Genomic DNA, 14,556 nt, shown 5'->3' on the forward strand with positions numbered 1-14,556 from the left:
TTTGCAAATAATGCGATAGGCATAACCTTCTGAAGAAGGCAACTAAGTGACCAAAACCAGTAAGGAAGTTAAATTTCTTTTATGCAACTTGTTGCTCATTGTTTCCATATTCTTTGCTTGTATTTATCACCAACAGTTTTTATTTTTATTCTTTTTCTGGTACTAATCTTCTTTTTTTTTTAACAACCCCTGGGCGCATAAGAGAAGGAAAGGTACCTAAACATGTTATTTGAGTAAGAATATATAATCTGCCAGACATAAAACAAATCATTTATGTACCTGTTCCTAGCTCTGTTACTCACTGGTATGAACTTCACAAAGTGTTTTACCCTTGCATGAGCTGAGATCATGAACAGTCGCTGGATACGTTAACTTTCAGTCATACCTAACATTGCTATACACTAGACATTTATGAAAGTGAAAATGTGTGGACATTTGAAAATGAAAGGAAAGAAAATATTTTATTTTGATTTGACATAGAACTTTTAAGTAGTTTTAAAAAATTGTACTGGTAAAGTCAATATATCCTGCAGTATCATCCATAAGGCTCTCAACATTTTTCCCCTAACACAACTGTCAACCACGCTTAAAAAATATATATAAAAAATTACTCTTAAAATTGTCAGAATGCTCTGCAGTCCTTTTATGAGATTCACAGAGTCACTCATTTTGTCAGTCTTCATAATATGGCAAGCTACAGGTGACGAGTCATCATACCCTACTGAGCAGGTACACGTTCTTTCACACTCCCATCAGCCATTCCAAAATATACCTTGGTTGCCATATTTACAAATAAGCCAGTCTCGACAACACCTAGAACAGAAAAATAGTTTAATTAAACACTTCTGTCTGAGCCCACATAACATAATTCGCAAAAGTAGTATTTTATGATTAGCATAAGAGAATCTGACCACGTCTTCACAAACTAGGAACTCATGTCACATTTTAATCATAGCATAGGAAACCAAGCCATGTCACAGTTTTAACCACAGCATAAAAAACAGAGCACCATATTCTGGAATATAAAAGTTACTACTGAAAAACTTGTTTTTTAATCACTAAAATATATGGTTTTGAAAAAATAGAAGTTTAAAATGTCAGAAGAAGTCACATGTAATCTGGAAACACTGCAACAACAATACTACAAGAAAAGATTGCAGTGAATGATGATTCTAGAACAACGAAAAGCAAAGAACAGTATGGTAGTCTACATATGAAGCAGGGAAAAAGTATATCAAATAGCAAAGAGGAAAGTGCGCAGGGATAAGTTAGTACCATGTCAGTTGGTATATGTCAACAAAACAACCACAAAACTGGCATTAGAAATGAACGGAGACAGAGAGAGCCCATACAAATATCGTACAACACTGCATCAAGCACACACCTTGCAGCTAAATAGTCTTGGCCTTGGTGGTAGCTTCATCAACTGAGAAATTTGGACTTCTCCTTCCAGCACCAAAGCCTCAGTTTGTCAGAAGTGAGAAAATAGCATGTGCTTGTTTTTCTCACCTATCTGGCTTCTCCTAATATAAATATCTTCTCCTGTTCACTTTATTTCGACTCCCTCCTCCTCTCCTCTCCTCTCCTCTGCCTCCCCCATTCATCCAAATTTCTTTTAACACTGCTCCCTCTTGCAATTTCATTTTCACATTAAATACTCTTGCAAATAGAGGTTCTACAGTTTACTGTTTCTTTTTCATAGTCCATCTTTGTATCGTATCTTTGTATTTTCTTCCTCCTTTGCTTATGAATCATCAACTGTGGTCTTCCAGTTCTAGCTTCTATGGGTTTTAAAACTATCTGCTTCTGGGATTTTAGTGTCAGCCGTTCTGTTTTTATGAATTTCTGAATAGTACAGATTCAATTAACAAAGTGCAACAAATAATGTGGGCAAGTTCAGCATGCACACCTCTTGAAACAAAATACTTTCAAGATGTCTCCTCTTTTCCAAATGTGCAACAGTGTTACATTGTTTCTCAGGTATATTTTGAATAACTTCAGAGAGTTAATTGATAAATTTTACTGCCTTATTTCAAAAGTACTGATGATCTAATCAACACTACTAAACATCTTGCAGAAACTGAGCAGAGCCAAAGTAGGCTTTGACAGGTCACATCTCTATATACTTGCATCCCAATACACGACTTTGGTTTTCTATCACTGCTGGCTTCCAGCCTTTGAGCAATACTGACAACTCGTAATCTTAAGTACCTACCTTTTACCAAGGAAAACCACTTCCAGAAATCAATTATTTCTTCATTCCCACCAAATGCACACCTGGTCCCCATAGATACATTATTAACCACACCAGATTCCACTTCTACATGACTTTTCTGCTCTCAAATGGAACTTCTGGTAGCATGCTTACCACCCAGGTCAGCTTCATATTGAAACAGAATTGCTTAAATTTTTGGGTCTGTTCTAACAGACACAAATATTGTTAACATGTGTTTGGGTCTTATTTTTATTTTACTTATAGCAATAGCAGGCAATTACATTTTGAGTATTCCTCTGTGAAACACTGTTATTTTGAACAAAACTGAAAATATAACCTGAGAAGGAATATAACATTAGAACTGCCAGCTAAACAGTTCCAAATCTCAGTACAGGAAAGACTCATCCTAGCAAAATACAAGGGTTGGAACTTTAATAGTGGCAACTATTTATTTAAGCTTGTACAAAATAGATAATTATTTCAAAGTTTTACTGACCTTCAAAGTAGTCACCAGCATTGCGTATAACCCACTGCCAGCAATGTGGAAGTCGTAGGATACTTTAGCAGTGCAAGTTGTGTTGACAGTTCGAACACCATAGTCTATTGCCTGACGAATTTCTAGCAGTTCTGAAGTGAATGCCGTGAAGTGTTTCCTTCAGTTTAGAAATTGAATTGAGCACACAAGGGCTTAAGTCGGGGGAGTGCAGTAATTGGTACTGAACTTAGCAGCCCTATCAGTCAAACAAATCAGGAACAGCTTGCACTACGTGCTTGAGCATTGTCCTGCAAAATGATGGTCAGGTCCTGCAGAAAGTGTCATCACTTCTGTCTCTAAGCTGGTTGTAGGTTGTGTTCCAAAAATGAACAGCATAGAGACAGAAGAGATGACACTTTCTGCAGGTGCCGAGAATTCTTCCGAGTTGTATGGCTGTGGTCCATGGAATTCCTCTATCCTGACGTTTTGTCTGAAGCTACATTGGACATCTTAGGACGTGCTTAGTCTTTCCAACTCGGCAAGACTCAGCACAACCAGGAGCACTTCCGAAGATGTCCAACGTAGCTTTAGACGAAACGTCAGGGATAGAGGAATCCCATGGACCACAGCCATACAACCTGGAATGCTACTCTGAAGGTCAGTAAAACCTTGAAACAAGTAAATTTTGTACGAGATGTAAATAAATAGTTGCCACTTCCAACCCTCGTATATATCGAAGATTGATTTTATTTTACATTGGCCAGCCACTGAAAGTGGAAAAAAAGAAACGAATGGAAAATGTAGTGTTGTAGTGCTGGCTAGCTGAGAATTAACTTTTACTTTGTCACCTGGCCATTTTCTGGCTACATCTTCAGCCTGCGAGTAGCCTGTTTACAAGAATTGTAAGTGCATCACATGTTAATGACACTCCACTGCTGACAAACAATCTGCTGAGACCATGATCGCTACCAGGCACTACCAGTTGCGCCATCATCACTCAAGTGCAGTGCACGCTTCAGCAATGGTGGCACTGCAATTGAGGGGACTAGTTTTCATCTGCGAGTCACATGCCCGTCAAGAGTTTGCAGATATTCATCTAGCTGTTGCATATATAAGTTGCTAATAACCACGCTGTTGAGTGCCCCACAAACCAAACCAAACATATATAAGTCACCGCCAGACATTTAGCATGCAGTTGTTTGCAGCTCTGGGCTTTACTTCCGGTGGTCCATACATTAAGAGTTCTTGCCAAGTTCCCACTGGACTCGTGGTAAGCTTGTATCGAGTTCACACTGGGCACCAGCTGCACCCATGCTGCAGCTTCATGTTGGGCTCCCAATAAGCCCATGCCAACCTCTTCCTGCAATCCCACTTCTTCAGCCTTAACAGCTCTGTCAGTCGACATTGCATCTGCACCACATCGTGATACCACTCCAGCAGCCAGCAAGGATGGAATTTAACTAGTGGTACTTGTGCTTAGCAGAGACTGTTGTGACCAGCATCACTACAGACTTTTTATTGTGTTTTACTTGTATCTGATCAGGATGATCTTTTAGTGGTGTATTTCCAAATATGCATTAAGTTGAATGGTACTTAATTCTGTGGTTCTGCAATAAAGAGTACTGATATATTACCTAGGAATCATCACTCATGAATTATCAATTATTCGCCTCAAACCTTACAATAAAGAACATAAAACTTAGTCACTTGATTGACAGATGAAAGCAAAATGTCTGACCAGGCAGGAACTATAGGAGAAAAACTGAACACAATCCATAATCTGTAATCAGACTGAAAACGGCAAGCTACATCTTACCTGGAATCATTTTCAGAGTTGAGTTGACGGAAGCCCAATCGTATTTTCCCTTTTCAAACTTCCAATCAAGAATAAAATTTCCATTGTCTGTGACCACAGGACCCTTGTAAACAAATGTAAATACATCAGTACCATTCTACTTGAATCTGGTAAAATGTATTACAAGCAATTAAGGCATCAAGCATCAAACAGATCACACATTCAATGAAGAAAAATGTTGCTTCAATGGAAAGCTGGAAGCTTTTCAGTGACTATAATATAAGAATTCCATATAATATCTGAATGAAAATGGTTATCCAAGCTTATTAAATTATCTGACAATTTTATTTCCATCACTTTATTAACTATCAAAATCTGAAAAGGTGTGGTTGTGGCCAGGATTTGTGGACCACATGTCATTGAAATTAATACAATGCTCAACAATAATACATTTATTTACAAGCCAAAAAAGTAGAGGTTAGTACACGATTCAAGTAATTACGTTGTGTGTGAGACGAGACTTGAACTTGCTTGTCATCAATGTTAAGGAATTAACAAGAGGTGCTTGAGTAAAAAATGAATCTGAATCAAGTTGACAAAGCGGGAAGAAATATTTCACTTTAATGTTTCCTTGTCGATGTCAGCAAAAAACTGAATTTAATCAAAGTGTTTTTATTCTGCTAATGAATACAGCTGAATTGAGAAACAATCTTGAGCAGTCGCTAATGCTACTAGTGTAGTTGTCTGATGGTTTAACTTTTTATGGAAGACAGGTGAAAGTAGTGAACTTAGCAGTTTTGAAACAGATGGTGTTTTGGATATACAATGAAAGTTTAGTCATGAGAAGAAATTGATTAAATTTCTAAAACATCTAAGCTCCATCCATATGAATCTGGAGTTCACCATGATGCATGAGAAGAATGGATATGTTTAATTTTTGGTTATGCTAGTTTCATGGTTGGACATTCTATTTACGCCCCCCCCCCCCCCCCCCCCACTCAAAATCAAAGACAGTTTTGTACCTGCTGCTGCTCAGCTCCCTCAATACTTTGCAGCCTAGGAGTGTTCTCAGAAACTTAGTCTACAACATGCATGTTATACCACGGTATAAGGGCAACTCCCTATATAACCTGTTACAGCCGCAGTCTGTATTTTAAAAAAACTGGACATTTATAATGTCAGATCAAGAAATCTCTATCACAGTCAACCTGACATGAGCATTAATTATAACTCTGGTATCAATCCTTCATTGTCCTTGAAACCAGCTGCAGGTGCTCAACTGAAATTTTCCATGCAATGGTGTTGAATACTCATAAAGGGTTTGCATATTTTTAAATAAGTGAACATGGTATGATACTGCACAATCCTCAACTCTGGGATTTTTTAAAATTTCTTAATGCACAAGTGATAAAATAGCAAACTGAACAATGGAAAGTCCAGGACAGAATATCAACAATATTGAGAGAGAGAGAGAGAGAGAGAGAGAGAGAGAGAGAGAGAGAGAGGAGGAGGAGGGGGGGAGGGGGGAACGTCTCTAGCCAGTGTGGCCTAACTGCAGACTGCAACTGATGTAAGCAGTATTCCAATGAGGGTGATGGGAGTAAGGAAGTGGCACAGGGCAGGATAGGAGTCGGAGAAAGATGATGTGTTGTCCATAGTGTGCAAGGACACTATGGGGACATGATAGGGCCATTAGATGCAGTCAGGAGGCTGTGCTGGGGAGGGGGGTGGGAGTTAGGGTTGGAAAATAGAGGAAGGAGAAGATAGAAGTAGAGAATGAGAGAGACTAAGTTCATTGGCGGAATAGAGGGCGTGTTTAGTGCTGGAGTGGGAGTGTAGAAGGGGACAGGCAAGTGGAGGACAGGGGCTAGCATAGGTTGTGGCCGGGGGAGTTACAAGAACAAAGGCTTTGTTGTAGGAAGAGTTCCAGCCTTTGCAGTTCAGAAAAGCTGGTATTGGTAGGACGGATCCAGATCGCGCAGGCAGGCCACGCAAACATTACCGTTATGGGAGATGAAGTGGCCACGAAACTTCCTCCTCAAATAGCCCATCACATCATTTGTTGTGTGGGCAGTTTTTCCGTCTTGTTGGGACAAAATCTTTTCATACCACGATGTTTTCTTTTTAGTTCAGGAATTAAGAAAGTGTCCAACATTCTCAAGTAACATTCTTGGTTTACTGGATCTGTTCGCCCTCCTTCCACAAAAAGTACGGCCCAGTAACACATTTATTTGTAAACCCACACACCACACTGTTACTTTGGAACAATGCACAGGTTGTTCATGTAACTCTTGTGGTTTTGTGCCTGACCAATAGTGAAAATTTTCTTTGTTAACATATCCGTCAAGATGGAAATGAGCCTTATCACTCTTTACAAGAATTTTGTCACCATCCATCAGATCACTAATTTGTTCTGAAAACCTCTGCCGATTAGTGTAGTCACGAAGTTTAAGCTTTTGAACAATTGCAGTTTTACACAGGTGAAGGTGTAGTTTCTCGTGCAGTATTCGGTCAGACACTAAAAGAGCACCAACTTGTCTATGCACAGGTCAATGCGGGCTAGTCAGCATGGCTTGCCTCACACGCTCAATGTTGTCTGGTGTCCTGATTGACCTTGAACATCCTTTAGGCTTTTGTTTTAATGTGGAACTAGTTGATCTAAAGTCCTTGACCCACAATTTAACCGTGTTACGGGATGCAATTTGCCCCTAATACTCACATGAAAATGTCTGCGAAACTGACGTCGTGTGACAACAGAACACATGATGCTCACTGGATCACTGCTCCAGGGCAACTGAAACTGCCTAGAGTAACCTGGGTTATGCTATGTTCCCCTCCATGCGACTGCCATAATGTGCATAAATAAAAACTGTCCGGTATTTCTGCCACTTCCGTTGTTTCCCAAGTGATGAAGAGACATGTTTACTTATAAAAATGCAATGGTTCACAAAAGAAAGCATCTTCATAATACCACAAGGAATGAGATATGGAAAATGGGGTGGGGGGGGAGTGTAAGGAGGGATGGAGAACAATGACTGCTGTAAATCATTAGCTGGCATCACAACATGTTTTGAACACATAATAAAAGCAAGTGGTTTGTTGTTAAGTTAGTAGCCCTACATGGTGCCCCCCCCCCCCCCCCAAAAAAAAAGGAAGGAGAGAGAGAGAGAGAGAGAGAGAGAGAGAGAGAGAGAGAGAGCACATTAAATGTGTTCCAAACATAATGAAATACAATTTTTCAATTTTTGTAAGAATGATACATATAATTTTTATTTTACTTACAGCTTTTGCCTTTGCCATTCTCAATTCTGTGGGACCACCATAAAGTTCAACTATCTTTTTCTGGATAGGAACATAGGCCATGGGAATAACTTCAATTGGTATTCCTTTATGATACTGGTCTCCCAAGTTACTGGAGTCTTTGCTGAAATACAGTTTAATTAATCCCACTTAGTCCTTACAAATGACTTGGAAAAACTTAAATATCTAAACTAAATTTAAAGTTCAATGGACTCGATTCATTACAACTATTTCCTTTTCTTTCACACACTTTCCCATACCTTATGAAATTATCACTTGAGACAGGCAGTGATGAAAAGAAACTCAGAAGACCATATTGTAAATTGTCATGGAAGAAAACAGATATGATTTTTTAAAAAAAGGACGAAATATTATACTGCTGATTCTTTTCAAAATAAAACCAGCAAGGACACGGAATGAAAGAAAACAGTACAATACTTGTGGCAAATGAGTGATATCTTAACATGCTTCCAGTGTACTTCTTACACTTACTGCTAATGGAATGTAAGTGACAGAGAAAAGACTGCCACTTACTTTTAAGAAATACACTTTGTAAGACAGACACACAGCCTTTGAAACCTAAAATGGCCTTCACAGTGTGTATGGCGAGGAGAAGGGTGTGGGGAAGGAAAGATTTTCTGCACGTGTATACAGGTATATGTTCCTACACTGTAAACTCTGCTTCTTCTCTGAAGTAAAATTAATGTTGAACTGACAATCTCACCACATTTTTGGGGAGCAAAGTGATAAGTTTTAGGACTGATAGTCAAAGAATCATTTTGGCTAAAAAGAAATCCATTACCTTCCTGACACGCTCTTCATCTGGTTTAATATGCTGTATTAAATGTTTCTGTAGCGAACAGATTCCACCCTGAAGTGCTATTCTGGAAGTTCAGCAAAATAAATATCTACAGCTACCATAAGCTACTCACTGGATCCAAAATATATTCCAGGTAGAAATTTCTTTAGAGAAGGTGGATGGGTGCCAAACAGACTGATTAAGGTGGCAGCTTCAACATTTCATATTTTAAACCCCTCAGATTCCTGTCAGCAAAGCACTTTTGTGAGTAAGTGCATTGTCCTATATACCTTACAAGTATTCCACCCGATGACATCATATATTTCTTTCGAGACGCATCTTCAACTGCCAAACCTCAGGATTCTTATTGTGCACTTTATCGATAATTCACTCTCGTATCCTTTATGTAGTTCATCTTCAAGAGACGTATGACTGTTTTAATTAACTATCTGTTCCTTAATTGCTCAACATGAAGGAGCAGGTTCCTTATAAACCTTCATGATGTTTGTATGAATTTGCACTGCAATGGCAATCCAAAACAAATTAATTTTACAATATTACAGTATTCTTTGTTCATCCCTTTGAACTACTTCACAGACCAAGTTGACACTTTACTTACATTGCTGTGTGAACCATCATTACAATAAATGAATATTCCCTGGGTGTCAGTTCTATGTATGTGAAAGCTGAGAGCTTTTCACCTTGAGTTGTTATGTGATTGATGTTTCCCACTCACTATTTTGTTTAACGTTAAGAGCTTATATGTTCTTAAATCATAATTTCCATTAATGGCATAGTAAGAGGAAACACACATTTTCTAACATTACTTACGTGTAATCTGCTATAACAATGAATTTTTGGGCGCAGGAAGCTACAATTTTTTCCTGCGTTAAGCAACCCCCTCCACCTTTGATAAGAACCAAGTCAGCATCCACTTCATCAGCTCCATCAATAGCACAGTCCAACTGAAAGGTATAAATCTTTTGCAATATATTGATATATTATCAATAGTTATGGTATTCTCAAGTGGTAGTTTGGCATTGGAAGCAATACTTACCTTTAATAAATACCAGAATAATGATAATCAAAATTCATTATTTCACACAAAGGTGAGATACCACTACTTACCATTAAACTCAACATGATGAGAGTGTTTATATACTCACTTGTACCAAAGAAAAATTTAGTTAAGAAAACTACCAAATTATGAGACACATTTACTTTTCTTGTCATATTTCTTATTTGCACTGTTCATCTCTCTTCGGCATAATCTAACCTTTCCTTCTTACTCTGTCATTATCATCTTTGGACTGAAGCTGGCACAGTTCTTACCAATGTATCATCTTTAAACTCCTCCTGACTCCTCTTTGTCTAGCCTTGTTTCCACAACGAGGGATCTCTCTCATCCGGGGGTCCAAGTAACCTGCGCTTCCTATCCCTCTCTCCTTCCTGACAAAATAACTATTAGTTCTAAAACATCCTGCCAGAGGAACATCCACAAATGAGCTTTATAGCAAAAGTTGAAAATACTGCTTCAGTTGTAAGATTCTTTTTATTTTTCAGTCGTTAATACGTGACTGGTTTTGGGCTCTTACATGCCCATGATCAGGTGTTATACTGAAAATAAAAGAGAGACCAGGGCTAATAATAGCTTTCACACACAATAGCACACATAAAAAAGCAAAACAAAAGTTCCATATAACATTTTAGAAAACAGCGGTCGGGGTAGGTGCGTTAAAACCTAACTTAATGGCAAAGTGACACCCGAAAATACTACGGATGACTGCCTGGGTAAATAAATGTGCAGTGAACACCATGACACTTACACTTTGTGCTGTGATCCTGAGTGCTGTGGAGAATGAGTACAGGACACAATGTATCACCAGTGAGGGCAGGGCACAGTGTAGCATACACAAAGGGGGAAGCAAACTGGTAAACTAGAGTGGCAAAAGTACTGCCATCTGTTGACCAGAAGAACAATGCGGGACCAACTAGCCCGGCTGTTCACAATTTGAATTAGTGATTTGCATTCAAAACGGAAGGAAAAAAAATTTACATACAACGTTACACGGAAAGTGTTAAAAGTACATTATGAGTGATAAAGGAACACATTGAATATGGCAGTACAGAACTGTAGTAAAAATAACTGAGAGCGAGCAACATAAAATTTATATATATGTCACCAAGCACAATGAAAATTTTTCCATTTCCATGCCTGTAATTTGATGTGACATTCCACTTTTGTTCAGCAACAGGGTGCTTTTTAATAGGAGTGGCACATATGTATCTTCTTGTAACTCAGGTCTGTGGCACGTTATTCGATGTGTTTTACAATTTATACACAAATTTTATGTCACTGGCTTTCTGTTAGTTTTACTACAGTTCAGTACTGCCCTGTTCAATATGTTCCTTTACCACCCATAATGTAGATTAATGCTTTTCATGTAACTTTCTATGTGATGGGTTTTTCATTTTGAATGTAAATCACTAATTCAAATTGTGAACGGGCTGGGCTAGTTGGACCCATTTTGTTTTTCCTGTCAACAATCAGATGGCAGTACTTTTGCCACTCTGGCTTACCAGTTTGCTTTCCCCTTCATGTATGTAACTCCGTACTCTGCTCTCACTGGTGATACATTGCATCCTGTACGCATCCATTATTGTGCTTGGGGTCAGAGCACAGAGTGTAAGTGTCCCAGTGTTCATTGCGTATTTCTTTACCCAGGCAGTCATCTGTAGTACTGTCTGGTGTCACTTTGCCATTGACTTAGGTTTTACCGCACCTCGCTGAACTGCTGTTTTCTAAAATGTTATATGGCACTTCTTTTTTGTTTGCTTGTACAATTGCATGAAAAAAATATTATTAACTTTGGTCTCTTGTCTGTTTTCACCTGATGATGAGCATGTAAGAGCCCAAAACTGATTGTGTTTCGACAAATGAAAAATAAAAAGAATGTTACAACTGAGGTGTTATTTTCAACCTCTGTTCAAAAATATAGATGAGTGTGTAACTTTTACTTTTGTGCGAGTTTACTGGCAGTACTATAGATTTTGTCTCCTGACAATAAGTACTGGCCTGTTTTATACATACCGAGCTGATTGTCAGATTGCTAACACCTTCATTTCTTATTCAGCAATTTGGAAAGTTTATTGAATACAGAGAAAACAGGGATGTAACTCACGATTTGGATTGACAAATATTTTAGCCATCATGTCCACGAGGACGTACAAAATCTCAAAATTGAGGTATTTGTGTACATGGATTTCAATATTTTTTTTTAAACTATATTTCACAAAGAATATTTTGAAACCAAATAAATAGAAGCAGAGGTATAATTGTCTTCTTTTCTATTAATAGCCAATACATTAGCTCTGACATAAAAGGCACTTACTTTGGGATGAGTTTCTAGATCTCCAAGTCGCAGCTGATTTTCCAAGATCAACTGCCTTGCTTGGAATGATGTTGGTACACATGTGACTTCCAGTTTTTCATTACGAACTCTCTCAGCTAAAATAAACATTTATGCTTATTTTATTATAAGAAGAGAAGTGAATCAACCAGTAACATAAAATAATAAAGACATTATACTGTGTCATGAAAAGACTAAATTAATAAGTGCATTTCTCTTAACAGACAGAGAATGTTAACGTCATGGCAGAAACGGTTTCCCACACACATCTCACTAACTGTTCACAATAACCCGTTTTACTGGTTGTAAAGGACTCTTTTCAAGAATTTTAATCAAAAAATGGCTCTGGGCACTATGGGTTTAACATCTATGGTCATCAGTCCCCTACAACTTAGAACTACTTAAACCTAACTAACCTAAGGACATCACACAACACCCAGTCATCACGAGGCAGAGAAAATCCCTGACCCCGCCGGGAATCGAACCCGGGAACCCGGGCATGGGAAGCGAGAAGGCTACCGCACGACCACGAGATGCGGGCAATTTTAATCTGTTACTTTCTTAAGGTTTTGTGACTTTGCGGCATGACAGGAAAAGCTCATCTGAAGGTCTACATTTATTTACTTATTCAGCCATTTGATGTATTCAGTTGATACACACATCATTATATATAGGCCTTGACCTTATGATCATACAATGACAACAATTACAATTTAGTGCATCTACAGCATAGATTAGAGCATAATACATATATTTCACACCTTATTAGTTCTTCTTTGCAGTATATGACTGATTCCAGTACACAGGAGTAAAGTCACAATTTGTGAAGTGATTCTACAGATGAAAATAAACCAAAAAGGTCCTACGAACATGTGTCCAGTTTTGATCTGGAGTGGGTTAAGACTACACACATCCACAAATGAATGTGAAGACCAGTGTGAAAGTTACTTACCAAAATGCTGCATAAGCAGTGTCGTGGACAGAATAATGGTGGGGCAGATGACTGATCCATCCTACAAGAGGTATGAGACATATGGCCAAACTTCCAGCACTTAAAGTACCACATTCGGGGAGGGATATATGACTTAACATCACAGTGGTAGACCATCACCTTGACCTTCTCGGGTAAAGTGTCATCCTCGAACGTCGAGATGAAGGTACCGGTGGCAACCTGATTATCCCTCGGACCCCGATGGACAAGCCAGATGAAATGAACTACTCGCCACTCTAAGTTGGTCAGACTGCAAAAGAAGGTCCATGTGGAATATAATATCCTGGAACATATTTAAGCTCTTATGAGGCACGATGGTAACAGAAACAGCTCCCAGCTTGTCACAAGCGAGTAATGCATGTGACTGGGCAGAGGATGCCATTGTTATCAAGACTAACCCTGACCGCATTCTGGACATGCTGTCCACCTCCCCAAACTTGTCCTCTAAATGGTTTACAAAAAAAATGAGGCTTTGTCGAGACAAAGGAGTCCCCATCAGCTCTCGTACATACGAGGTACCGGGGCGAATAAGGTTCGCTGCCATCCTTAGCCTGGTGTTCCTCCCATGGTGTGGTCAGGAAGGGGAATGATTTAGGATCATACTTCTCCAACAGATGGCAGCACTGTGACATAGCATCGAGGCAACAGTTACAGGTGTACCCAATGCACAATCATGGGTTGGATCAGTCAGCAGTCATGAGTGAGGCCATGTATGTGTCGTGCTTGAGTGTTGTTTCATTCAACTAATCCATTGTATGTGTGAATAAAAACATGCCACAAACATTTGTCCTTTCAGAATAAGGAGATTTGTTGTTTGTGTACAGGTACTGCAACAACAGTGTCTGGGTGGCTGTGACAGAGTACCAGAGACAATTCCCTGCTCAACAAACCTCCTTTGCCAGGGTATTTCTCAGGGTTTTGCAAACATTGCATGAATCCGGAATACTATCACAGTGATAGGCTGTCCAGTCAATTGAGGAAAGGGAAGATATTACTGCAAAGGTACAATGGAGTCTCACCATCAGTACACAATGCATTAGCCATCTGCTCAATATTCCACAAATGCAAATGTTGCACAATTACACTCTTGAGGGTTTGCACCCATTCCATGTGCAACCCATGCAACTGCTGCACGTAGGTTTCCCAATAAGCAGACAACAGTTCTGTGAATGGTTGGCTGTACACAGAAAAGTTAAGCAGTACAGTTCATTTACAGATGAGGTTACATGTACACAAAATAGTATCAAGAACACACAATTATCACACATGGGCGATAGAGAGCCTACATGACACTAGGGAAACAAGAATCCAGGTCAGGTTGTCAGTGAACGTCTGATGTCTTAAGATTGATAACCTGGTGAAAGGGCCTGTGTTGCTGCGAAATCACATGACAGCAGCAGCATACATACGTTTCCTGATAGAAGACCTACCTGCACTTTTGGAAGATGTGACATTAGTGCACCGATGGCAAATGTACCTGCAACATGATGGATCACTGATAGACTGTACCAGACGAGTATTCCAGTATCTGAATAACACATTTGCTCAACAGTGGATTGGCAGTGGCAGAC

The 14,556-nt window shown here is 39.1% G+C and overlaps 1 protein-coding gene across 1 annotated transcript in view; it reads right to left on the reverse strand.

Moving 5' to 3' along the window:
- Positions 1 to 442: 442 nt before the first annotated feature.
- LOC126267286 (ribose-5-phosphate isomerase) overlaps positions 443 to 14,556 on the reverse strand; it is a 35,147-nt gene continuing 21,033 nt past the window's right edge. The window contains exons 4-8 of the mRNA XM_049972357.1: positions 11,977 to 12,092; positions 9,416 to 9,549; positions 7,768 to 7,909; positions 4,507 to 4,609; positions 443 to 813 (exon numbers count right to left, since the gene is read on the reverse strand). Coding sequence (XP_049828314.1) covers positions 719 to 813; positions 4,507 to 4,609; positions 7,768 to 7,909; positions 9,416 to 9,549; positions 11,977 to 12,092 — 590 coding nt within the window. The 3' untranslated portion in view covers positions 443 to 718. The remainder of the gene's footprint in view (positions 814 to 4,506; positions 4,610 to 7,767; positions 7,910 to 9,415; positions 9,550 to 11,976; positions 12,093 to 14,556) is intronic.

This window comes from Schistocerca gregaria, chromosome 4 (genome assembly GCF_023897955.1).
Source record: "Schistocerca gregaria isolate iqSchGreg1 chromosome 4, iqSchGreg1.2, whole genome shotgun sequence".
Classification (NCBI taxonomy): Eukaryota; Metazoa; Arthropoda; class Insecta; order Orthoptera; family Acrididae; genus Schistocerca; species Schistocerca gregaria.